Here is a 26,967-nt window from a genome sequence, read left to right as displayed (position 1 = left end):
CTAATTTGCTGGGAAGTGGCGGTGCGGTCCCCTACGGCACTGCGTAGGATCCTACGGTCTTGGCGTGCATCCGTGCGTCGCTGCGGTCCGGTCCCAGGTCGACGGGCACGTGCACCTTCCGCCGACCACTGGCGACAACATCGATGTATTGTGGAGACCTCACGCCCCACGTGTTGACAATTCGGCGGTACGTCCACCCGGCCTCCCGCATGCCCACTATACGCCCTCGCTCAAAGTCCGTCAACTGCACATACGGTTCACGTCCACGCTGTCGCGGCATGCTACCAGTGTTAAAGACTGCGATGGAGCTCCGTATGCCACGGCAAACTGGCTGACACTGACGGCGGCGGTGCACAAATGCTGCGCAGCTAGCGCCATTCGACGGCCAACACCGCGGTTCCTGGTGTGTCCACTGTGCCGTGCGTGTGATCATTGCTTGTACAGCCCTCTCGCAGTGTCCGGAGCAAGTATGGTGGGTCTGACACACCGGTGTCAATGTGTTCTTTTTTCTATTTCCAGGAGTGTATATCTCTTACCTTTAAATATATTTATGCTCTAGCTAAGTTCCTATTACCTGTTTTCATAGAAAACTAATCCCACAGCATCTCACGGAAAGATTCTGACTGAGCAGATGGAGAGAATGGCTTCTTTAGCGACGCTGGCGATAATTGTGCGCTAAGAAATACGGCTGCTTACATCAATCAGTTCTGAAAATTGTAAGGTTTTCACTGCAGCGTTATTTAGAACTGTTTCTGCATTAGTAACTCTCAAATACACCCATTTGTAGACATTGTCAGTACCTTTCGAGTGAAGTTTTGCACCAGGATAATGTAGGGCATTGGTCAATTGTGGCTGAGAAGAGAGGCAGATGCAAATTACTGAAATGCAAGCGAGGACCAGAAATCGTCTGAATCTACAAAAACGAACTGTTTTCTGATCTTACACAAAGAATAAGAACTTTACAGGTCAAACGCAACGAATTCTTACGTATTGTAATAAGTCAGAAAAGTGTACCAGTAATTATTCAAAAGTTAACGTATAACTCACCTATATTCTAAATTTCCTGTTGAAAAAAAATATGAGGCTACAAAATACACTGTCTAGGGACCGATGACCTCAGCAGTTTGGTCCCTTAAGAACTCACACACATTTGAACCGCTGCGACACGTACAGGAAGAGTCACCGAAGTTATGAAAAGTACCGATAGGAATGTGGAGGCATGGCGACTCCAGTCGCGTGGTCAGCTGCGCTAGATTTCTCGGTTGACGGTCCATGGCGCGAACAGTCTCATCAAGGCGGTCCCTTTAAATCCGGGGAATGTGGCAGCCAGGGGAGTACGATTAACTCACCCTGCTGCTCTCCGAACCAGACACACACGGTGCGATATGTGTAACACATTGCATTGTCCTGCTGGTAAATGTCAACATGCCGTGGAGAAAAACAAGCTGTATGTATGAATGGACGCGGTTCAAAATCGTTCAAATGGCTCTGAGCACTATGAGACCTAACATCTGACGTCATCAGTCCCCTAGAACTTAGAACTACTTAAACCTAACTAACCTATGGACATCACACACATCCATGCCCGAGGCAGGATTCGAACCTGCGACCGTAGCGGTCGCGCGGTTCCAGACTGAAGCGCCTAGAACCGCTCGGCCACAACATGGACGTGGTCCCCAAGGACTGATGCATAGTTATGGTGATCCACTGCACCTTCCAGAATGACCGGATCACCAAGGGTATTCCCCAGACCATAACACTACCTCCTCAGGCCTGGACCCGTCCAACGGATGTTGCAGTGTATTAGCTTCCAGGCGTTTCACGCCATACACTCCAGCGGCCATCTGTCCGATTGAGCATAGAGTTTGATTCATCTGAAAAGGCCATCTGTCACCAGCAGTAGAGGTCCAGTTGCGGTACTGGCGTGCCATTTCCGAATTTCGTCGCCGGTGAACAGCAGTCGCCATGGGACCACAAAGAAAGGACTTATCGTGGAGGCCCACATGCAGCAATATTCACTGAACGGTCGTTGAGGAGACCCCGTAGGTAGCCTCTTAGTTCATCAGCTGCTCAACAGTAGAACGTCTACGAGCCAGTACACATCTATGCAGTGTCGCTCACTCCTGTCACCTATGGCCCTTGGTGCACTACAATTGCCTCAGCGCCGGGTTTGAATACCGCCAATTTGACATGCAGGTATACTTTAACCACAACGGGACACCAACAGTTTACTAGCTTACTCGTATCGGAAATGCTTCCACCCTCGGATCAAAAGCAAATGATCATGTAATTTTGGACGTCAGATAAATTTCCCCATCTCCACATAACGTCAACGAGTTCTCTGTTATCGCATCGTCCCCATCGGCCCCCAACACCGCTTATGAAACCTACAATGTTAGTGCTGCCACCGGCCACCTGTGAGTGTCTATTGCACACGGTCCTCGTACATAGACAGTGGCCACATTAATTTGATTGTATCGTGTACAATTCACATTACAAACTTGACTAATTAATATTTTTATCCAACATGTTTATTGCTGATCTTAAATAAGGTAAAGTAAAGCCTGTGGTAGAAGCTCGTAAACGGCTATTGGCCTGACGGCCGACAGCATGTACAGTGGAGACTTTCTTCGCCGAGCCACGAAAATGGGAGGGGGGCGAGGGGTGGCGGGCCCGTCGCCCGCGCTGACTTGTAGCCCGGGGAAGGATCCCCGCTAACCTTTCTGTAAAATGCTGGGTGGACTTGGGACCATCCTGCAGCGACTGGAAAGGAGAAATTCCCACCCCTGTCCTGTCTAGCGCCGGCTAGACCACCACGTCCACATTGTGAACTTTAACACGAATTTAGCGATCAAAAAGATTTTCAAACGGTTGCATTTGAGGTTATCAAGCCATTATGGTCCGTATTGGAAAAACTGTTAAAGATGAATTACATTCTTCCAACGTCTTCAATGAAACTGAAAACGCTTCCTATGCGAGAAACGGTAGACAAGATCAGGAAGATTAGAATGTGATTCCTCGTTGGCTACAAGGTCATTGGAAATGAAGTAGAATCGCGGACTGGGAGAGATGGGGAAATAATATTGTCTCGTAAGTAAGTGCGAAAATATATCTGCAATACATAAAAAAGCTGGAAACGTCACTGTCTGGCAAATATAGTGAAGCTGTGATGTACACTCCTGGAAATGGAAAAAAGAACACATTGACACCGGTGTGTCAGACCCACCATACTTGCTCCGGACACTGCGACAGGGCTGTACAAGCAATGATCACACGCACGGCACAGCGGACACACCAGGAACCGCGGTGTTGGCCGTCGAATGGCGCTAGCTGCGCAGCATTTGTGCACCGCCGCCGTCAGTGTCAGCCAGTTTGCCGTGGCATACGGAGCTCCATCGCAGTCTTTAACACTGGTAGCATGCCGCGACAGCGTGGACGTGAACCGTATGTGCAGTTGACGGACTTTGAGCGAGGGCGTATAGTGGGCATGCGGGAGGCCGGGTGGACGTACCGCCGAATTGCTCAACACGTGGGGCGTGAGGTCTCCACAGTACATCGATGTTGTCGCCAGTGGTCGGCGGAAGGTGCACGTGCCCGTCGACCTGGGACCGGGCCGCAGCGACGCACGGATGCACGCCAAGACCGTAGGATCCTACGCAGTGCCGTAGGTGACCGCACCGCCACTTCCCAGCAAATTAGGGACACTGTTGCTCCTGGGGTATCGGCGAGGACCATTCGCAACCGTCTCCATGAAGCTGGGCTACGGTCCCGCACACCGTTAGACCGTCTTCCGCTCACGCCCCAACATCGTGCAGCCCGCCTCCAGTGGTGTCGCGGCAGGCGTGAATGGAGGGACGAATGGAGACGTGTCGTCTTCAGCGATGAGAGTCGCTTCTGCCTTGGTGCCAATGATGGTCGTATGCGTGTTGGGCGCCGTGCAGGTGAGCGCCACAATCAGGACTGCATACGACCGAGGCACACAGGGCCAACACCCGGCATCATGGTGTGGGGAGCGATCTCCTACACTGGCCGTACACCACTGGTGATCGTCGAGGGGACACTGAATAGTGCACGGTACATCCAAACCGTCATCGAACCCATCGTTCTACCATTCCTAGACCGGCAAGGGAACTTGCTGTTCCAACAGGACAATGCACGTCCGCATGTATCCCGTGCCACCCAACGTGCTCTAGAAGGTGTAAGTCAACTACCCTGGCCAGCAAGATCTCCGGATCTGTCCCCCATTGAGCATGTTTGGGACTGGATGAAGCGTCGTCTCACGCGGTCTGCACGTCCAGCATGAACGTTGGTCCAACTGAGGCGCCAGGTGGAAATGGCATGGCAAGCCGTTCCACACGACTACATCCAGCATCTCTACGATCGTCTCCATGGGAGAATAGCAGCCTGCATTGCTGTGAAAGGTGGATATACACTGTACTAGTGCTGACATTGTGCATGCTCTGTTGCCTGTGTCTATGTGCCTGTGGTTCTGTCAGTGTGATCATGTGATGTATCTGACCCCAGGAATGTGTCAATAAAGTTTCCCCTTCCTGGGACAATGAATTCACGGTGTTCTTATTTCAATTTCCAGGAGTGTAAATTAGACATCCAAAACATAAGTGCAAGTTTCATTTCACTGTATCTAATCATCAACTAAAGTGAGCATAACTGAAACGATCGACAGGGACGATCACAGAAAAATCACAGTCAGCACCATGTAATCTGCCAAGGGACAAGGTAGTGGAGTTGTTTATATCACATGATGATTACAGTATCTTTTCTATAACTACTACACGATAGCGTTAAAATGTATAATATAGAGATTCTACTTGAAAACTCGTATATAAACGTTGTAAAATGCATGATCGTAATACAAATACAATGAATCATGGAAGCTCTTTTTCCTTCGTTATTGTTATTTCATCTCCCCGTGCGCCATAAAGGGGGAAGTGGGGGGGGGGGCTGTCAGTGTTTCAGGCAACCCGCTCTTCAGCCAATGGACAATTAAACTAGTAAACTAGATTAAAAAAACAAGAAATAGCTTGCTGAGACGTATATACTACATTTAAAACTTTTTAAGAATGAAAAATAAAATGGAAGGTTCGAGATATACAGTGCATGCTCTGTTGCCTGTTACTCTGGCAGTTAAGAACAATAATAATAAAAGAAAAAACGAAATACAGTAAGCGCACAATTAAAACATTTAAAACTTGTTGTCAAACACTGATATGTAAAAGAAGAAATTTCCTGTCACTAGAAATTGGAAGGAACTGACATGGGATATGGAGTCAGTTGTTGACGGGGAAAAGATTGGTCAATGAAGAGGCTAGGAATGTGGTGGTATAAGAATGGAGGACTGGTGCATTGAAAAGATGGGTAAGAGTGGCTGTTTTTACAAAAGATAGGAGGGGGGGGAGTAGATGGGGGACACTGCTATTCTATTATTAGTGGCAACCAACAACTGGTGACACTAACAATTGTTGGGAAAGAGTGATGGGGAACGAGAGGCAGAAAGGAGGTAAGGAAATGTGGAGATGGGAGGGAGAGGAAGCCCTAATTAGGTGAACTGGGTGGGGTGGACCTATAGCTGGTAGGATGTGTAAATGTTGTGGCAGAGTACATGATCTGGGAGGGGGAGTGGTTTAAGTTCGTTTGGGAGAGCATTTGTAGGCTGTGTAAATGGAGGGTTGGTAGAATGTGTTGGTAAAGGCACGGCAGCATGTGAGAGTTAAAAAGTAAGGGGGAAAAATAAGATTATTGGAGTCGAGTCTGTGGATGTTGCAGATTGTTAGGAGGCATTCAGTGCGAATGAGAAGAGCCGGGAATGTGATGAGTGGGCAAAGGATCCTTGTGGGGGAAGGTAAGCAGATGCGGAAAGCTAGGCGGTGTGCATAGCGGGAGAGAAGCTGGAGGGACTTACATCTTGGAAGGGGCAGATATCCATGCAACATATGCACAGCAAAAGATGGGGCAAGTGGTCCTGGCTGCAGATCTCTAGGCCTGCGTGATCGTGAAGGGACGAGGACTCCTCTTGATAGGTCAGGGGTGCACTACACAAAGGAAGCAGCTGCTCGGGGAGCAGAAAACTTGTGAAGTTCACTTGAGGTTTTCGTGGGCTAGGCATTAGTTTGAGATGCTCTGAAGAACACTCGCCAGTCGATATGCAGCAAGAGCAGTCATACGGTGTTCAGAATAAAGCCACTTCAACTGTCACAACTTTATCAGTTATTGTAGAACTATTCGTAAAATGATGTTCCCGAATTTACTGCCCTCTAAAGTTCTCGCGCTCAAATTATTCTTCGGACTGAGAGCTAGCTGAAACCCGAAGTGAAAAGCTATGAGATATTTAGCGTGTCGTGGGACGTATATAGGAAAGAATGATTAGAGGCACAGAAGGGGTAATATTCATTCCAGTTGACTAAAATATTGTTTCTGATGAGGTCGAAGTGGAGTGGGCCAGTGAAGTCATCTTGTCGGCTATAACAGGTGTAGATCCTACCAAGTTAATTGATGCATTTTTACCGACCACCCATTTCTGCAGTGACGCTTCTACAGTCATTCAAAGAAAGTCTACGGTCAATAGCGCGTAAATACCCAGATAATGCAATGCTACACTGAAGCGCTAAAGAAACTGGTATAGGCTCGCTTATTAAATTACAGAGATATGTAAACAGGCAGAATACGGCGCTGCTGTAGGCAACGCCTATATAAGACAAGTGTCTGGCGCAGTTGTTAAATCGGTTGCCGCTGCTACAGTGGCAGGTTATCAAGATATAAGAGAGTTTGAACGTGACGTTACAATCGGTGCACGAGCAATGGGACACAGCATCCCCGAGGTAGCGAGAAAGTGGGGTTTTCCCGTGCAACCATTTCACGAGTGTACCGTGAATATCAGAAATCCGGTGAAACACCGAATCTCCGACGTCGCTGCGCCCGGAAGAAGATCCTGCACGAACGCAACCAACGACGACTGAAGGGAATCGTTCAGCGTGACAGAAGTGCAACCCTTCCGTAAATTTCTGCAGAATTGGTTCAAATGGCTTTGAGCAGTATGGGACTTAACATCTGAGGTCAACAGTCCCCTAGAACTTAGAACTACTTAAACCTAACTAACCTAAGGACATCACACACATCCATGCCCAAGGCAGGATTCGAACCTGCGACCGTAGCGGTCGCGCGGTTGCAGACTTAAGCACCTAGAACCGCTCGGCCACCACGGCCGGCTCTGCAGATTTCATTGCTGTGCCATCAACAAGTATCAGCGTGCGAACCATTCAATGAAACATCATCTATGTGGGCTTTCGGAGCCGAAGGCCTACTCCTGTACCCTTGATGACTACACGACACAAATTCTTATGTCCGCCTGAGCCCGTCAATACCGACAATGGACCGTTGATAACTGTAAACATACTGCCTGTTCGGACGAGTATCGTTTAAAATTATATCGAGTGGGTGGACGTGTTCGTTTCTGGAGACAACCTCATGAATCCATGGTCCCTGCATGTCAGCAGGGGTCTGTTCAAGTTCGTGGAGGCTCTGTAATGGTGTGCGGAGTCTACAGTTGGTGTGGTATGGGACCCCTGATACGTCTAGATACGACTCTGGCAGGTGACACGTACGTAAGCAACCGCATCCATTGATGTCCATTCCGCATTCCGACAGACTTGGGGCAATTCCAGCAGGAATTGCTACAGAGTGGCTCCAGGAACACTTCCGCTGGACACAAAACTCCCCCAGACGTGAACGTTACTGAGTATATCTGGGATTCCTTGCAATGCGCTGTTCAGAAGAGATCTCTACCCTCCGTACTCTTTCGGATTTATGGACAGCCTTGCAGGATTCGTAGTGTCATTTCCCTCCAGCAGTATTTCAGACATTAGTCGAGTCCATGCCACGTCGTGTTGCGGCACATCTGCGTCCTCGCGGGGGCCCCGCACGATATTAGCAGGTGTACCAGTTTCTTTGGCTCTTCTGTGTAGTTTGAGGCGACTTTAACCTGCCGAGTATAGACTGGGATGTCTATGGATTCACAGCGGGAGCTACATACAGTCATGCGAAATGCTTTTGACTGCGTTTTCTGAAAATTTTCTTGAGTAGCTAGCTCGGCAGCCCACACGCAATGGAAATATCTTAGACCCTTTAGTTACGAATAGGTCTGACCTTATCTACAGTGTAAGTATCAAAGCGGAAATTAGTGATCATGTTGTCATTATAGCAACTATGATCACGAAAGTTAATAAACCAGTATAGAAGGCTAGGAGAATGTATCTGATAGATGGAGCAGATAAGCAGTCATTAACATCTCACTTAGACAGCGAATTGGCATCACTTAGTTCCAGTAAGATGAATGTAAATGAATTATGGGTAAAGTTCAAGCAAATTGTAGATCGGGGTCTGGAGAGTTATGTGCCTAGCAAGTGGATAATAATAAAAAGGCCCACTATGGTTTAATAATGAAATTCGGCGGATGCTCAGGAAGCAGAGGCTCTTGCACTCTGCGTTCTAGAGGAAACTCATAAATGATGACAAGCGTGTGTCTGTGAAATGATCTATGCGCGAATCATACAACTACCACCACCACACCTTAGCAAAAGATATGGCAGAGAACCCAATAAAATTCTGGTCGCATGTGAAATCACTAAGTGGATCTAAGAACGCCATTCAGTCACTTCTTGACCAGTCTAGTGTGGCAGTTGAAGTTAGCAAACCAAAAGCCGATGTTTTAAATTTCACGTTCAAGAAATCGTTCACACAGAAGAAGCGTGCAAACATACCGTCGTTTGACCATCGGACAGACTCGTGTATGGATGACATAGCAATAAGAATCACTGGCGTAGAGAAACAGCTGGAAGACTTGAAGGCAAATAAATCACCAGATCCGGATGGAATACCAGTTCGATTTTACAAAGAGTTCTCTATGGCCCTGGTCCCTTACGTAGCTTGCATTTATCGTGAATCTCTCACCCAGTGCAAATTCTAAAGCGACTAGAAAAACGCGCAGGTGACTCTAGTATATAAGAAAGGCAATATTACGGGCCAATATCCCTAACTTCTGTTTGCTGCAAAATCCTTGGACATATTCTCAGTTCGAATATAATAAACTTTCTTGAGACTGAGACGATTATGTCCACGAATCAGCATGGTTTTAGAAAGCATTGCTCATGCGAAACTCAGCTTGCCCTTTTCTCACATGATGTACTGATAGCTATGGATGAAGGACAACAGGTAGCTTCCATTTTTATAGATTTTGGGAAAGCATTTGACACGGTGCACCATTGCAGGCTGTTAGCGAAGGCACATTGAATAAGTTCACAGTATGAGAGTGGCTCGAAGGCTTCTTAAATAATAGAACCCAGTAGTAGCCGACCGAGACAGACGCAGCAACAGGGAAGTAACCGCTTTTGTGACATTTACGAGTTCCTAACCAGGAGCGAATTTTATTATATCTTCTGTGTGCTTTAATAGTTTAGTGTCTTGAGTTTGGGGTGGGTGTAAATTTAATATCTAATAGCCACAGTTATTGCGTTTCCGTTTCCGTCGGAAAGTAAACCGATTTTGTGACATATTACAAGTTCCTAATCAGGGGTGAATTATTTTGTTTCACCTGAGTGCTTCGGTAGTTATGTTTCTGAATATCTGCGTATTATTATTCCTACGCTTTCGTGAGGGTCTACATTAGAGTTGCGCAGCACATGCCGATAGTACGTTTATCTGCATAGTTTAGTTTTCCACGGTCTTTAGTATGGACAGGGACTGCAATTGTTCTGTGCGGATGTGAGCCGAGTTGGTGAAACTTCGCTCTCAGCTTCAGGCTGTGATGGCTTAGGTTACACAGCTTGAGGCTGCAGTGGATGGGCACCACTGTTGTGGGACGGCCGTGGGGATCCAACGGACGTCCAGCACGTTCAAGTCCTCCAATCGGCCCTCACTGGTGGCCAACTCAGTTACTGTTCGTACTGAGATTGACCCCTCACCTGTGGTCGAGTGGGAGGTCGCCCCAAGGCGAAGCAGGTGGGGAAAGACTTCCCAGGAGGCTGCACGTAAGGCCTCCCCGGTTTGTCCGACAAACAGGTTCCAGGTGCAGTCTGTGGCTGGCACTGTCACTGAGCCAGATGCTGTCACCTATCCTGTTTCAGAGGAAAGCACTCAGCCTGTAAGATCCGGGCAATCGCAGAGGGTGGGATTATTGGTAGTTGGGAGCTCCAACGTTAGGCGTGCTACGGGGCCCCTTAGGGACTTGGCTTACAAGAGGAGAAAGAAAACCAATGTGCACTCCGTGTGCATACTCGGTGGAGTCAGATTTGGAAAGGGTTCTCCTGAATGCCATGAAGAGCACAGGGTGCAGCCAACTGCAGGTGGTTGCTTACGTTGGTACCAATCATGTGTGTCACTTTGGATCAGAAGACATTCTCTCTGGTTTCGAGCGGCTAACAGAAGTGGTAAAGGCTGTCAGTCGTGCATGCAAGATGAAAGCAGAGCTGACCATTTGCAGCATAGTCGACAGGACCGTTTGCGGACCTCTGGTACAGAGCCGAGTGGAGGGTGTGAATCAGAGGCTCAGGCGATTCTGCGACCTTGTAGGCTGCATATTCCTCGACTTGCGCCAAAGGGTGGTTGGGTTTCGGGTTCTGCTGAATAGGTCAGTTGTCCACTATACACAGGAGGTGGCTACACGGGTAGCAGAGGCTGTGTGGCGTGGACTGGGTGGTTTTTTAGGTTAGAAGGTCTCGGGAAAACACAAGAATGGCTTCAGTCACAAAGCGTGCAGGCTGAACACATGAAGAACGTAGATACAGGAACCACTGGTATAACAGTTGTAAGTTGTCGTAGCTATGTTGGGAAAGTATCAGAGCTCCAAGCGCTAATAGAAAGCACTGATCCTCAAATCGTTATAGGAACTGAAAGCTGGCTAAAGCCGGACATAAGCCCACCCGAAATTTTTGCGAAGAGCCTAACGGTGTTCCGAAAGGATAGGCTAAACACGGTTGGCGGTGGCGTGTTTGTTGCTGTTAGAAATAGTTTAACTTGTCGCGAAATTGAAGTAGACACTTCCTGTGAATTAGTTTAGGCAGAGGTCATTGTTGGCAACCGAATAAAATATCCTTTTACTGACCTCCCAGTTCAGATGATACAGTTGCTGAAAGGTTCAAAGATAACTTGAGTTTGATCTCAAACAAGTACCCGACTCCCATGACAATAGTTGGTGGTGACTTTAATTTACCCTCGATATGTTGGCGAAAATACATTTTTAATTCCAGAGGTACGCATAAAATGTCATCCGAAATTGTACCTAACGCTTTCTCAGAGAAATATTTCGAGCAGTTAGTTCATGAGCCCACGCGAATAGTAAACGGTTGTGAAAACACACTTGACCTCTTAGCAACAAATAATCCTTAGTTAATAACGAGCATCAAAACCGATACAGGGATTAGTGAAGACAAGGTTGTAGTAGTGAAATTGAATATTGTAATCAATAAATCCTCGAAATATAAGCGAAAAATATACCTCTTCAAAAAAGCAGATAAAAATTCACTTGACGCCTTTCTGGGAGACAATCTCCACTCCTTCCAAATTAGTAATATAAGTGTAGACCAGATGTGGCTTGAATTCAGAGAAATAGTATCGGCAGAAATTGAGAGATTTATACCAAGTAAATTAACAAACGACCTAGCTGATCATCCTTGGCACACAAAACGGGTTAGAACACTGTTGCAGAAACAACGAAACAAACACGCCAAATTCAAACAGACGCAAAATCCCCAAGATTGGCGATCTTTTACAGAAGCTCGAAATATAGAGCGGACTTAAATTCTAGATGCTTATAACAGTTTCCACAACGAAACTTTGTCTCGAAACCTGGCAGAAAATCCACAGATATTCTGGTCGTATGTGAAGTATGTTAGCCGCAAGAAACAATCAATACCTTCTGTGCGCGATAGCAATGGAGATACTATCGAAGACAGTGCTGCCAAAGCAGGGTTACTAAACACAGCCTTCCGAAATGCCTTCACAAAAGAAGACGAAGTAAATATTCCAGAATTCTAACTGAGAACAGGTGCGAACATGAGTAACGTAGAAGTAAATATCCTCGGAGTAGTGAAGCAACTTAAATCACGTAATAAAAGCAAGTCTTCTCGTCCAGACTGTATGCCAATTAGATTCCTTTCGGAGTATGCTGATGCATTAGCTCCATACTTAACAATCATATACAACCGTTCGCTCGACGAAAGATCCGTACCCGAAGACTGGAAAGTTGCACAGTTCAAACCAATATTCAAGGAAGGTAGTAGGAGTCATCACTAAATTACAGGCTCAGATCGTTATCGTCGATATGCAGCAGGATTTTAGAACATTTATTGTGTTCAAACATTATGAATTACCTAGAAGGAAACGGCCTATTGACACACAGTCAACATGGGTGTAGAAAACATCGTTCCTGTGAAACACAATTAGCTCTTTATTTACATGAAGTGTTGAGTGCCCTGCTTGAGCGATGTTGGTGAGAGAAAGAATCCGTTATACTAGATGAGTATTAGACCAAGTCTCCAGAAGCCTGCTCTCACTTCATCTGAAGATCTCGTCGTATCTGTCAGCGGATTCCTGGGGGTGGGTGGACAGCTCTACTTGGGCGCTTTCGGACTGGGCGCGGCAGCAAATCACGGCGCGTCAAACTTCTAAGTTCCAACGCCTTACACACCGGTCACTGCAAGAAGAGAAATTTAGCAGACGGACTGTGTTTAATCTCACAGATAAACCACTGAGTGACGCTGCAATGTCAGTGTTAGAAAAGGGAATTAATTTTGCGCCTACTCCCAAGACCTTGCCCATCAAGGAGTTCATCAGTGCCGTTGAACAAGGTGTTTTAAAACTTCTGAATGACGCTGCTGAAGAAAGAAGGCGAGAGGCTTGCTGATCAATAACCAGGGTGCCTGCACCCAAGCAGAACGTCATCATTGAAAGAAGAAGAGCGCTCCGTTCTTTAAAAGAAGACAATGATACAGTAATTTTACCAGCTGACAAGGGTAACGCCACTGTTCTCCTGCCTGCTACATCTTATTTTGGCAAGATGATGGACTTACTACAGGATACAGCATATCGTCGTCTCCAGAAAGATCCGACGGATGCCGTACAACGGAAGACATCCACTCTCCTCAAATCCAGCCAACTTCCTGACCATCAGAAGAAGAGTTTAAGAGAACGAGCACCAGTTCCGCCACGACTTAATGGCCCGCCAAAGATACATAAGGAGAATGTTCCGCTTCGTCCTATCGTCAGTAATATAGGCGCCCCAACATACCACCTAGCTAAACATCTGGCTTCTCTTCTGAGGCCCATGGTGGGGAAATATGAACACCATATTCGAAACTCAGAAGATTTTATATGGCGACTGAAGAACCTGCGCCTTGAATCTACTGACTTACTAGTGAATTTCGATGTGGTTTCTTTGTTCACACGGGTGACTCTGATGGACTCATTACAACTCATAGGAGCTAAGCTGGAAGAGGACGTCTTACACCTTTTCAAACACGTGCTTACCTCGACTTACTTTTTATTTATAATAATAAGTTTATTGCAGCCAAATAGAAATACAAATTCAACGTACAGTGATAGTAATAAGATAAATTAGAAATTTCACATATTGTGATTTGCATAGTCACTTATTGTTCGTGTCCTTTTGGTACAGAGCTCTATATGGTAACGTTTGCAACTTTGCTGACACAGTTTACACTCACACATTTCGTTTGGTTCATAATATGACATGTTGTTGCAAATAAGGTGGTGGAATCCATGGACTGCCAATCTGGTGATCACGTGTCTCATTTCGAAGTTTTCCTTTGTCCATGTTCGGTCAATCATGGCATCTGTGCTGTAAAATTCTGGAGGTATGTCTTCCCTGTTTTCCTTCAATGTTTTAAGTAGACTTTCCAGGGCGCTGCTATTGGGTAGTATCAGGATTGTCCGAAGGTCTTCAATGAGGAAGGGTTCCCTCGCCAGCAGGTATACCAAGTCTCGATCGTGTTGTTTTGGACACTCCTATTGCTTTCTTTATGTAGGTCGCCTTCACTCTTTCTAGTGTTGTTAGGTTGTTTACTGTAAGATGTGGTCCAATAATTTCTATGCCGTACGTCAGTATTGGGAAGATTTTGGCTATGAATAGTGTCTCTAGGCTAAGGGATCTGATGTATTGTATTTCATGTATTGCCGTTATTGCTTGCATTGCTTTCTCTGTTACATGTTTTGTGAAACATTTTGCAGTTGTTTGTATTGTGACCCCTAGGAACTTGTAGTCCGGTACAATCTTCAGTTTTCTCTGTCGTATGAAGATCTCAGCTGATGCAGGTGTTCTTCCTCCATTTCTGAGTACCATCATTTCTGTTTTCGCCACATTTATTTCGAAGCCGTGTTCGACACACCAATCTTCCATGTCGTTTATCGCTTCTTGTAACTTTGCAATATTCTTTGCACCTATTACAATATCGTCTGCATATGCATATGAGACTACACCCTCCCTTTGAGACTTCCTTACAATTTCTTCCGCTACAAGGATAAATAGCAGAGGACTCAGTGGGTCTCCCTGTAGTACTCAGTTTGATTGGAGTATCGGCTCCGATAGAAAGAGATTGTCTGATATTGTTATTTCGTTCCATTGCAGTATTGTGCTTATAATTCGTGTCCAGATGTTGTTTTTTCCCAGGGTTTCCTCTAGATTTTTGGTCATTAATTTTCTGTTTATAAAGTCAAAGGCTCTTGTAAACTCTATGAATGCTACATAGAACTTGTCTCTGTCTTCAAGGGCTTCCCATACGCTCTTTAGCAGGATCTCTATTGCTGTCAGAGTTGATCTTTCCTTTCTGAATCCCATTTGGCTTTCGTGGAGGTGTTCGTCGATTATTTGCTTTATTCTTTCTGTTATTATTTTTGTGAACACTTTGAAAGTTAAGTTTTCTAGGGCTATGCCTTTGTATTTTCTAGGGTCCTTGGGGTCTCCTTTCCCTTTATAAATCACTTTTACTGTTGACGGTCTCCACTGTTCCGGAATGGAGGCTGTTTCTATACACTTATTGTAGAGTTTTGTCGACATTGGCGTTAGTATTTGGGCAGTGTCTTTCAGATATTCGCTATAAAGTCTGTCAGGGCCTGCAGCTCTTTTACCCTTGGTGCTGTTAATGGCATCTTTGATCTCTTCCGTGGTCAATGGGATCCAGTCCACAGTTGTTTGCAGCATTGTATCCTCTCTGCCGTCCGGTCTCCCTCTTAGTCCTTCCTTATTCAGTACGTTGTCGAAGTGCGTTTCCCATATTTTCATGTCTATGTAATGTGTTTCCGCTCGTTTTCTGGGGCGTAGCACAATATATGGATCTTTTGAGGCATCCTCCACTAGTTTCTTTCCTTCTTTTGCCCAGAATGATCTCTTCTTTTCCTTTAGAGTTTTCTTATAGATGCTTCGTTTTTCGGCGTAATTCCTGAGGAGTATAGGGTTCTCTGCGCACTGTTGTAGTTGATATAGGCTTCCTAGTACATCTTTTCTTAGACTGTAACACTCTGTGTCGAACCATTTTTTCGCTCTTCTTTTCTATCTGGGGTTGGCGGCTTGTCTTAGCAGTTCCCCTATCACTTCTGTTGCTTCCTCTAGTCGCGAATTGTCTATTAACATTTCGATTTGTTTTATATGATCGGATTCTGCTTCCACTTTCCCGACGTCTATTGTTCTCGAGAGTGCTTCTTCCTCCTTTTCTTGCGTTTTTCGCCATGCTCCTTGGATATTTATTTCCAGAGGGATATGTTTCGAAGTGTTGTGTGGTCTGCAGTCCAGAGAGGTGATATATTACCCCTGACTGGTCCCCATATGAACGCAATGTCTATTGTACTTTTGCCGTTGTGGGAAATATATGTAGTAATGTTGGAATTGTTTAACAGGATAAAGTCTTCTTCCTGCAACTTTTCCACTGTTACTTTTGCTTTGTAATTTTGTACATCCATTCTGCGATTTAAGTCTCCAGCAATAATTAGTGGTTTATTATGTCTACTCTGAGTGATCAGCTGGCCTATTTCATCTGTTATATCAATGCATGTTTTGTTCGGTTAGAAGTATGCTGATATTATTGTAATGTGTTTCGTTTTATTTGACGACGAGTATTTCGAGAAGACGGTGTTGCTGTGGGTAGACCTCTGTCTCCCATAGTAGCTAATCTTTTTATGGAAGATTTCGAGGACAAAGCACTTCAGACGGTGGTTTTGAAACCCAAATGTTTTTGGAGATATGTAGATGATACGTTTGTGGTATGGCCGCATGGGACAGCAACGCTTCCTTCTTTTCTGGAACATCTGAGCTCCCTCCATCCAAGCATCTGTTTCACCATGGATGTAGAGAAAGATGGTGAGCTCCCGTTTCTGGACGTTTTGGTTCGTAGAAAAGGAGACGGCTCATTGGGTCACAGTGTGTTCCGGAAGCCTACGCACACAGACTTGTATTTACAAGCCACGAGCTGTCATCATCGCCCACAGCGCAGCGCTGTATTACGGACGCTAGTGCATAGGGCTAGAGCCATCTCAGATCAGGACAGCTTGTCGACAGAGTTTAGCCATCTCCGCTCTGTGCTTGCCCCGAACGGGTACTCCGAGAAGCAGATCCGGAACGTATTTCGACCAGCACGCTCCAAACCTCAAGAACAGCCTGAAGAGGCAGAGAACACCACGGCGTTGGGTTTTCTACCGTATGTCCGTGGCGTGTCTTTTAAGATGGGCAGAATTTTCAAGAAATACCGGATTAAATGTGTTTTCCGGCCTCCAGCACAAGTGCAGTCAATGCTGGGCTCTGTTAAAGACAACCTCGGCCTGAGGAGACCGGGAATATATAAAATCCCGTGCCAATTTGGGAAGTCTTATATTGGCCAGACGTGTCGTACTGTCAAAGACAGATGCGACGAACATAAACGTCACACGACGTCTCACGAGGTTGGGTCAGCCAGAGAAATCTGCGGTTGCTGAACACTGCCTTGACACGGGACACGGCATGAATTATGAAGAAACCAAGATCCTCTACCATGCCTCCACATACTGGGACTCCATCATCAAAGAGGCGGTCGAAATACGTATAAGCAGTGACCTAATAAACAGAGACACGGGGTTTCACCTGAGCAAAGCCTGGGAGCCAGCCTTGGCGGCACTAAGGAATTGTCAGCCGCAGATTAGCAACCGCACCGAGTCAACGCAGATGGGAAGCCTTAGCACAGATGCTCAAATCGCGCGCCAACACCTCGAGCGCGCGAACGGGGTCCGTCGTTCCCGGCCGCATTTTCCCGCGCCGCGGCGCGCTACCGCAGACCGCGACCCGTTTCTCCAGCAGAGGGCTCTGGTATTCGACGCTGTCTACGATTGGTCTTCGATGATGATATGCCCCGCTGGCGCCTGCGCTGTTCTAGAAAGCCAGCATATTAATTGACGAGCTTCTCAGCGACGCGACAGTTGTCTCTCTGAAATATTGTGCGGTTTCTATAATATTATCCGGCGTAATTACCCGGAACCTATCAAGCATCTTAGGTGTTGCAAAACAACTTAAATCACTTAATAAAGGCAAGTCTTTCGGTCCAGATGGTATATCAATCAGGTTCCTTTCAGAGCATGCAGACACAATAGCGCCTTTCTAGCAATCATATACAACCACTCACTTGATGAAAGGTCTGTCCCTAGAGACTGGAAAGCAGAACAGGTCACGTCAATGTTCAAGAAAGGAAATAGGAGTAACCCATTGAATTACAGACTCAAATCACTGACCTCAATTTGCAGTAGGATTTTGGAGCGTATACTGTACTCGAACATTATAAATTGGATTGGATTGTTTGGGGGAAGAGACCAAACAGCGAGGTCATCGGTCTCATTGAATTAAGGAAGGACGGGGAAGGAAGTCGGCCGTGCCCTTTCAAAGGAACCATCCCGGCATTTGCCTGGAGCGATTTAGGGAAATCACGGAAAACCTAAATCAGAATGGCCAGACGCGGGATTGAACCGTCGTCCTCCCGAATGCGAGTCCAGTGTCCTAACCACTGCGCCACCTCGCTCGCTGCACATTATAAATCATCTCGAAAAAAATGACTTATCGATACATATCCAACACGGATTCGGAAAATATCGTTCTTGTTCTACACAGCTAGCGCTTTATTCCCATGAAGTAATGAGTGCTGTCGACAAGGGCTCTCAGATCGATTTCATATTCCTGGATTTCCAGAAGGCTTTTGATACCGTTCCTCACAAGCGACTATTAATCAAATTGCATGCATATGGAATATCGTCTCATTTGTGTGACTGGATTCGTGATTTCTTCTCAGAGGGGTCACAGTTCGTAGTGATAGACGGTAAACCATCGAGTAGAACAGAAGTGATATCTGGCGTTCCGCAAGGTAGTGACCTAGGCCTTCTGTTGTTCCTGATTTACATAAATGATCTAGGTGATAATCTGAGCAGCCCCCTTAGATTGTTTGCAGATGACGCTATAATTTACCGTCTAGTAAAATCATCAAACTATCAATTCCAATTACAAAATGATCTAGAGAGAATTTCTGCATGTTGCGAAAAGTGGCAATTTCCACTAAACGAAGAAGAGTGCGTGGTCATCCACATGGGTACTAAAAGAAATCCGATAAATTTTGGGTATACGATAAATCGCACAAATCTAAGGGCTGTCAATTAGACTAAATACCTAGGAAATACAATTACGAGCAACGTAAATTGGAAAGACCACATAGATAACACTGTGAGGAAGGCGAATAAAGACTGCGCTTTGTTGGCAGAACACTCAGAAGTTGCGACAAACCCACTAAAGAGACAGCCTACATCACATTGTCCGTCCTCTGCTGGAATATTGCTGTGCGGTATGGGATCCTTACCAGGCAGGATTGACGGAGGACATCGAAAAAGTGCAATGAAGGGCAGCTCGTTTCGTGTTATCGAGCAATAGGGCTGGGAGAGTCACTGATATGATACACGAGTTGGGGTGGCAGTCACTGAAACAAAGGCGGTTTCCTTTGCGGCGAGATTTACGAAATTTCAATCGCCAACTTTCTCTTCGGAATGCGAAAATATTTTGTTGACACCCAACTACGTAGGGAAAAATGATCATCATACTAAAATAAGAGAAAGCAGATCTCAAACGGAACGATTTAGGTGTTCCTTTTCCCCACGCGCCATTCGAGAGTGGAATGGTAGAGAAGTAGTATGAAAATGGTTCGATGAACCCTCTGCGAGGCATTTTAGTGTGAATTGCAGACTAATGATGTAGATGTAAATGTAGATGTAGATGTAAATGTTGCTCCGAATTTCAGATTTCTGCCTGTCAATCACGATTCTGTGCAATTGTTCCTTTCTATTTCTTTGCTTACTTCTGTATTCCATGCTGTCGTCGGTTTCTTCTTCCATAAATACAGGATTATTTGTTTCGGCCGTACGTGGTAGCCGCGCTGTCTAGGGCGCCTTGTCACGGTCCGTGCGGCTCCCCCCGTCGGAGGTTAGAGTCCTACAGGGTGTTTCAAAAATGACCGGTATATTTGAAACGGCAATAAAAACTAAACGAGCAGCGATAGAAATACACCGTTTGTTGCTATATGCTTGGGACAACAGTACATTTTCAGGCGGACAAACTTTCGAAATTACAGTAGTTACAATTTTCAAGAACAGATGGCGCTGCAAGTGATGTGAAAGATATAGAAGACAACGAACTCTTTGGGTGCGCCATTCTGTACGTCGTCTTTCTGCTGTAAGCGTGTGCTGTTCACAACGTGCAAGTGTGCTGTGGACAACATGGTTTATTCCTTAGAACAGAGGATTTTTCTGGTGTTGGAATTCCACCGCTTAGAACACAGTGTTGTTGCAACAAGACGAAGTTTTCAACGGAGGTTTAATGTAACCAAAGGACCGAAAAGCGATACAATAAAGGATCTGTTTGAAAAATTTCAACGGACTGAGAACGTGACGGATGAACGTGCTGGAAAGGTAGGGCGACCGCGTATGGCAACCACAGAGGGCAACGCGCAGCTAGTGCAGCAGGTGATCCAACAGCGGCCTCAGCTTTCCGTTCGCCGTGTTGCAGCTGCGGTCCAAATGACGCCAACGTCCACGTATCGTCTCATGCGCCAGAGTTTACACCTCTATCCATACAAAATTCAAATGCGGCAACCCCTCAGCGCCGCTACCATTGCTGCACGAGAGACATTCGCTAACGATATAGTGCACAGGATTGATGACGGCGATATGCATGTGGGCAGCATTTGGTTTACTGACGAAGCTTATTTTTACCTGGACGGCTTCGTCAATAAACAGAACTGGCGCATATGGGGAACCAAAAAGCCCCATGTTGCAGTCACATCGTCCCTGCATCCTCAAAAAGTACTGGTCTGGGCCGCCATTTCTTCCAAAGGAATCATTGGTCCATTTTTCAGATCCGAAACGATTACTGCATCACGCTATCTGGACATTCTTCGTGAATTTGTGGCGGTACAAACTGCCTTAGACGACACTGCGAACACCTCGTGGTTTATGCAAGATGGTGCCCGGCCACATCGCACGACCGACGTCTTTAATTTCCTGAATGAATATTTCGATGATCGTGTGATTGCTTTGGGCTATCCGAAACATACAGGAGGCGGCGTGGATTGGCCTCCCTATTCGCCAGACATGAACCCCTGTGACTTCTTTCTGTGGGGACACTTGAAAGACCAGGTGTACCGCCAGAATCCAGAAACAATTGAACAGCTGAAGCAGTACATCTCATCTGCATGTGAAGCCATTCCGCCAGACACGCTGTCAAAGATTTCGGGTAATTTCATTCAGAGACTACGCCATATTATTGCTACGCACGGTGGATATGTGGAAAATATCGTACTATAGAGTTTCCCAGACCGCAGCGCCATCTGTTGTTGAAAATTGTAACTACTGTAATTTCGAAAGTTTGTCTACCTGAAAATGTACTGTTGTCCCAAGCATATTGCAACAAACGGTGTATTTCTATCGCTGCTCGTTTAGTTTTTATTGCCGTTTCAAATATACCGGTCATTTTTGAAACACCCTGTACCTCGGGCATGGGTGTGTGTGCTGTCCATATTGTCCATAGAGTAAGTTAGTTTAAGTTAGATCAGTAGTGTGCAGGCTTGGGACCGATGACCTCAGCAGTTTGATCCCATAAGGCCTTAACACAAATTTCCAAATTTGTTTCGTGCGCTTGTTCTCATTAATTTAGTAGAGGTGCCCAAAAAAAGTTCAATCTTCTTTTAACCATTACTTCTGATGTTTGCCCTATATTTCTGCAGATCTCATCACTTCTTCTCATTTTCTTGCCATCTGTATTTTGTGTTGCACGCATTACTTTTGTAACAGTCCATCTTTCAAGTGCGAGTGTTCTGTCCAGCTTACAGTTAATTGTTAAGCGTTCAAATCCGTATAAACATTCTGGTGACAGTAAACTGGTAAAGAATTTTAGTTTTTTTTCTTTGTGAAACAATGTGCTATATACGTTTTGTTAACTTTTACATCCACTGCTAATTTTCCAGTCGCTTATGTTTTATAGTTTCTCCAAGATATTTAAATTTACATACTCTCCCTGTGTTACCTGTTTGTGTTTCTGTGAAGTTTGACGCATTTTATTTTATATTTCTCATGAACTTTTCCTTTCAGTTGAAATTTTGAGATCAGTGTTATTTTTTATTTGTTCCAGAAGCTTGAGTAGAACAACTGCGCGTGCCAGATGTTCAGAAAGTAGTGCAAAATCGTCAGCAAAAGTCAGGCAGTTTACCTTAATTCCATTTGCTTTATTTCCTAGAATTATTTGGTTGAATTTTGCTGTTAGTGCTGTTTATTTTTCATGCATTCCAGTCAAAACGGCCTATGGCGGAAGTCCAGATAGTGAAATAAGCATATTGTATGCAGTGAAAATGCGAAAATATCTTTTCGAAAATATCAGAAAAATGTTGCTGTCATTACGCACTCTGTGTTTGGCCAGTGCATTCTTTGTGATAGTTTAGAGCGAAAGACCGAACTGAAACGTAAAGACATTATCTCAAACACTGCTCCTAGATTACGGCTGCAAATGCTTGTCTTACTAGTGGAATGTGTTGTTGTGCCCATAGGACTTGAGTGCGGTCGTGAGACGCACAGCGGACTTCATGGGCCGGCAGCTCTCAGATGAGCAGGTGTCGGCACTGTGCGAGCACCTGAGCTTCTCCAAGATGCGCGAAAATGCAGCTGTGAACCACCAGGAGGGCCCCCCTACTGAGTCGCCTGTCGCGGCGGCGGCGGCGGCGGCGGGCGGAGCAGACGGTGGCGACCCGGCGCTGCGGTTCATGCGGCGCGGCAAGGCGGGGGTCTGGCGCCAGGAGATGCCCGCCGCCTTCGTCGACAAGTTCGACCGCTGGACCCAGCAGAAGACGGCGGGCACGGGCTTCCGGGTCGGCGTCTCCGGCGGTCACCAGTAGCGTCGTGGGGCACCTCGTGTTTCCTCTGATATGCTCCGCACGACGTCTCTAGGCGGTTGACTACGGCACGCTATTTGAGTCTAATCATGGAAGTCGCAAGGAAATGTGAACGTGTAATTCTTCAGTCCTTCCCTGTCATACGATGCGTGCCGAATAAACGCTTCTTCTGCCGACTGTTCGCGTCGTTCTCCCTGAGTTGAAGAAGACATCGAGTCACGCCGTCGAAATACCATGCGAGTACCACACGGAGAAATGGCAGAGAGACCGGCTTATTCAAAGTATCAAAACAGAAGGTTTTGTATTTTGATGTGTTGCAGGCTTTTAGTTGAGTTTTTCCACCAGTGCTATGTTTATTAAGTATGTAAGAAAGTTAGAAAGTAACCTGTCACTACCTTATTATTAATTTAGTGTTTGTTTATTTCGTAATATCTTGTGAATTTGCCTACCATCTTACTTAATACATTCGACATTTGTTTAAGTTACAGCAGTCATTCTACGTGTTCCAGTAGAATTCGTAACGATTCTCGAATGCAGAATGAAATTTTCACTCTGCAGCGAAGTGTGCGCTGATATGAAACTTCCTGGCAGATTATAACTGTGTACCGGACCGAAACTCGAACTCATTCGCGGGCAGCTGCAAGGTAGGAGACGAGGTACTGGCGGATTTAAAGCTGTGAGGATGGGGCGTGAGTCCTGCTTGGATAGCTCAGTCAGTAGAGCCTTGTCTGCGACAGGCAAAGGTCCCGAGTTCGAGTCTCGGTCCGGCACACAGTTTTAATCTGCCAGGAAGTTTGATTCTCGAATGCTTTGGCACGTGTCCTGTTAATATGCCTCATTTTCAGATATGGACTGCTCGTAAACAAAATTTCTTCTATCATGATTTCAAGTACCTCTTCACTTCGATCTTTATCAGACAACTTAGTTATTACTTTAATCTTACCTGGGTTACTGTTGTACGTTAATGAGCTAAAAATGAACAATTTCACGAACTTATTTCAGATCTGCAAATCAGTTTTTGGCAACATTACAGCTCTTATGTTGAACAAAACTTTCTTCGTGAGCACCAGTCTGCTGTTGTTGACCCTATTCGTTCTAACGTCCTGAACAATTACGATCTCCACAAAGAAATGTCCTGCTTACATACATATGTATCCTAAAGACAGTCTGAAAAAGAGGCTCCACTAATATCAAGCTGTAACATGCATAAAGTACTAAATCATATCGTGATTGAAGATAATGAATTTTCCGTTTTTTACGTACGTTTGAAACAGGCGAGGTAATCTTTCAGAGTTATACTGCTTTGTGTTTTCTTTCCTTAGGTCACTGCCTTTCTAAAACCTACTAATTTTCATAAAGTAAGATTAACATAAAATAGTTTTAAATTTAATTCATTATGTAGCTTCTCTGAGAATTTTTGTTGTTGTCATAGATGAATCTTCATGATAAGTTAGCTTACGAAATATGGTATAATAAATTTTGTTATAAAGGTACTTATTTCTGTACGTTTTCGTATTCATATAAACTGTACTTATTGTCAGACACTAGAATCTGAAATAAATATATGTAGTTCAGGATATACTACGAGCTCAAAATTTCACATATCCGCTCAGGATTGACTAATAAAAATCACTGCACATGCAATTTACAACACTTGAAACTTTCTAATAACGTTCTGTTATTGTAATCCAATGAATATGATGCAGCTACACTGACGGAAAAGATGGCGACAACAAGAAGTGGTTGTGCGACGTAAACGAAAGCTCGTAGGCATGTTTCAACATCTGAAAGATGATGTCTGTTACAATTTCACGCCAGTCGCATATCAGTGAGGCTAGTAGCTATTTTGTTTTACATACACGCTAAAACGGTCGTGAGAGTTAGTTAGGTTAGTAATTAGAGCTGGTGAGTTGATGTGAGTCAAGAATGTCTTTAAGGCGACAAAAACGACGTCATCAGCACTCCGATGAGTTTGAACGAGGTCGTGTAATAGCGCTACGAGAAGCTGGATGTCCCTTCTGCGACACTGCAGAAAAACTTAGCAGGAATGTAGTCACCGTACATGACTGCTGGCAGCGGTGATCACGAGAATTTATGATTGCAAGAGGACCGGCCTTCGGACGGGCACATGGCAATACCGAGAGGAAAGGCCGTCGTGTTCGGCGTATGGCTCCGTCACATAGTACTGCATTTGCAGCAGCAATCTGAGCAGCAGTTGGCACCACCGTGTCACAACGAACTGTTACAAACTGGTTACTTCGAGACAGCTGATAGCTAGACGACCTGCAGCGTGAGCCCAGGCGTTACCATTTTCGACTTCAATGGAGTCAAGCGAGAGCTCATCGGAGGACAAGGTGGAGGTCTGTTGTGTTGTTGATGAAAGCTGGGTCTGCGTCGGAGACAGTTTGTAACGTCCACGTAGAAAAATTTATAAATGACTGTACTGATAAACCTCTTACGTCATTTGATTTTCAAACAGCTGAGCAAAACTCAACGTACTCAAACAGTTATCTCTTTACTTATTCTGCTCATCACTAAACTGACACACAATATTTTTAGCCCTACGCAATCTGACTTTCAATAATCCCTACAAAAGAATGGCCCTGACCAACAATAACCTATACCTGTCATGAATCACTTACCTTGTAAGCTAGGCTGTTTATGTTTCTTATTGGCAACGTTGCGTTGAGCACTAAGGGACTTAACATCTATGGTCATCAGTCCCCTAGAACTTAGAACTACTTAAACCTAACTAACCTAAGGAAAGCACACAACACCCAGCCATCACGAGGCAGAGAAAATCCCTGACCCCGCTGGGAATCGAACCCAGGAACCCGGGCGTTGGAAGCGAGAACGCTACCGCACGACCACGAGATGTGGGCCAACGTTACGTAGCGCTCTGTATGAAAATCACTGGCTGTGCTGTGTGCAGTCTGTGGCTAGTTTGCATTGTTGTCTGCCATTGTAGAGGGGCAGCTGGATGTTAACAGCGCGTAGCGTTGCGCAGTTGGAGGTGAGCCGCCAGCAGTGGTGGATGTGGGGAGAGAGATGGCGGAGTTTTGTAATTTATCATGAACTGCTATATATATTATGAGTATTAAGGTAAATACAGTGTTTGTTCTCTATTAAAATCTTTCATTTGCTAACTATCCCTATCAGTAGTTAGTGCCTTCCGTAGTTTGAATCTTTTATTTAGCTGGCAGTAGTGGCGCTCGCCGTATTGCAGTAGTTCGAGTAACGGAGATTTTTGTGAGGTAAGTGATTTGTGAAAGGTATAGTTTAATGTTACTCAGGGCCATTCTTTTGTAGGGATTATTGAAAGTCAGATTGCGTTGCGCTAAATAATATTGTGTGTCAGGTTAAGCACAGTCGTGTATAAACTCTTCAAAGGCGACGTTTCATATGTCGACCCTTAGCCTAGGATACCTCACTGGAATCTTCTGATTTTTTCTTGTACTTTGTGTAATTAGTGTAGCTTTTGTTTATTGCTAGCACGTAATTATAGAGAGAATTTCCTTTGTAGTTGTAGTTTTTCATTGTTGTACTGTGAAACAGTTGTGGCATGCATGTAGATTTGCACCAAGTATTTCGCAGCTACGCTTGCAATTAACTAGATATTATGTTCAGTGCTATGTTAATGTGTTCTCTTATTTTTGCACTTCAAATTGTGCTTTTCTGTGTTATCGTGTGAAATATTGTGACAATAATGGCGTGTGAAAAACGTAACACTAGGCTCCAAAGCAAACTGAAAAATAATAGTGACGACGAGCGTAGCTTATCAGCACCACTGTGTAGTGAATTAACAGACATTCGAAGTAGTAATTTGGTAACTGTGCTTAGGGAAATGGAGTGGGCGGCAAACAATGGCGTAGGCAGTGAAACAATTAGTGAACAGGGAAGCATTATCGATCGATCGGTCGGCAACAGCTCGCCTCAGGAATCCAAAATGACAGAACACAATACTGCAAATACTGTAGACTTCGGTTTTGGGTCCTCACCGTTTTCTCAAATGAGTCAAGACACATTTTCAGCTTGTCAAAACGTGAATGTTGCCGGTGCAAATGCACTGCCGAAAAGCGTAGAGGAACAGGTTCCAGACACTAATGCATTGTTATTACAACTAATGCAACAAATGGAACAAAATCAGAGACAAACACAGCAACAGTTAGACACAATGGGACAAAATCTTCAAAAGTTAGACACAGTGGAACAAAATCTTAAAAAGTTAGACACAGTGGAACAAAATCTTAAAAAGTTAGACACCACACTTGAACAAACACGTGAAGATTTAACTACTGAGTTACATAACATTGAATCGAAATGTCAAAAAGTCTGTAACGACGTAAAAACACAAATTTGTGAGCATTTTCAACCTATTTTTTCTCGGCATGAAAATGCATTACAGAATCACGAAGCAGCCATAAAAGAACAGCAAACTATTGTTCATGAAAATCATGAGACCTTGCAAGCTAAAATTGACTCAGTTGCATCTACCGATTTGGTTACGCAA

General features: G+C 45.1%; 1 protein-coding gene across 1 annotated transcript in view; it reads left to right on the top strand.

The window, feature by feature from the left end:
• The window catches only part of LOC126174802 (luciferin sulfotransferase-like), a 380,096-nt gene extending 357,019 nt beyond the window's left edge, over positions 1 to 23,077 (top strand). The window contains exon 7 of the mRNA XM_049921176.1: positions 22,116 to 23,077. Coding sequence (XP_049777133.1) covers positions 22,116 to 22,460 — 345 coding nt within the window. The 3' untranslated portion in view covers positions 22,461 to 23,077. The remainder of the gene's footprint in view (positions 1 to 22,115) is intronic.
• The last annotated feature ends 3,890 nt before the right edge of the window (positions 23,078 to 26,967 follow it).

The sequence above is a fragment of the Schistocerca cancellata genome, chromosome 3, assembly GCF_023864275.1.
Source record: "Schistocerca cancellata isolate TAMUIC-IGC-003103 chromosome 3, iqSchCanc2.1, whole genome shotgun sequence".
NCBI classification, from domain to species: Eukaryota; Metazoa; Arthropoda; class Insecta; order Orthoptera; family Acrididae; genus Schistocerca; species Schistocerca cancellata.
Note: the sequence above shows the minus strand (reverse complement) of the source record. Positions and strands in the feature narration are given on the sequence as shown.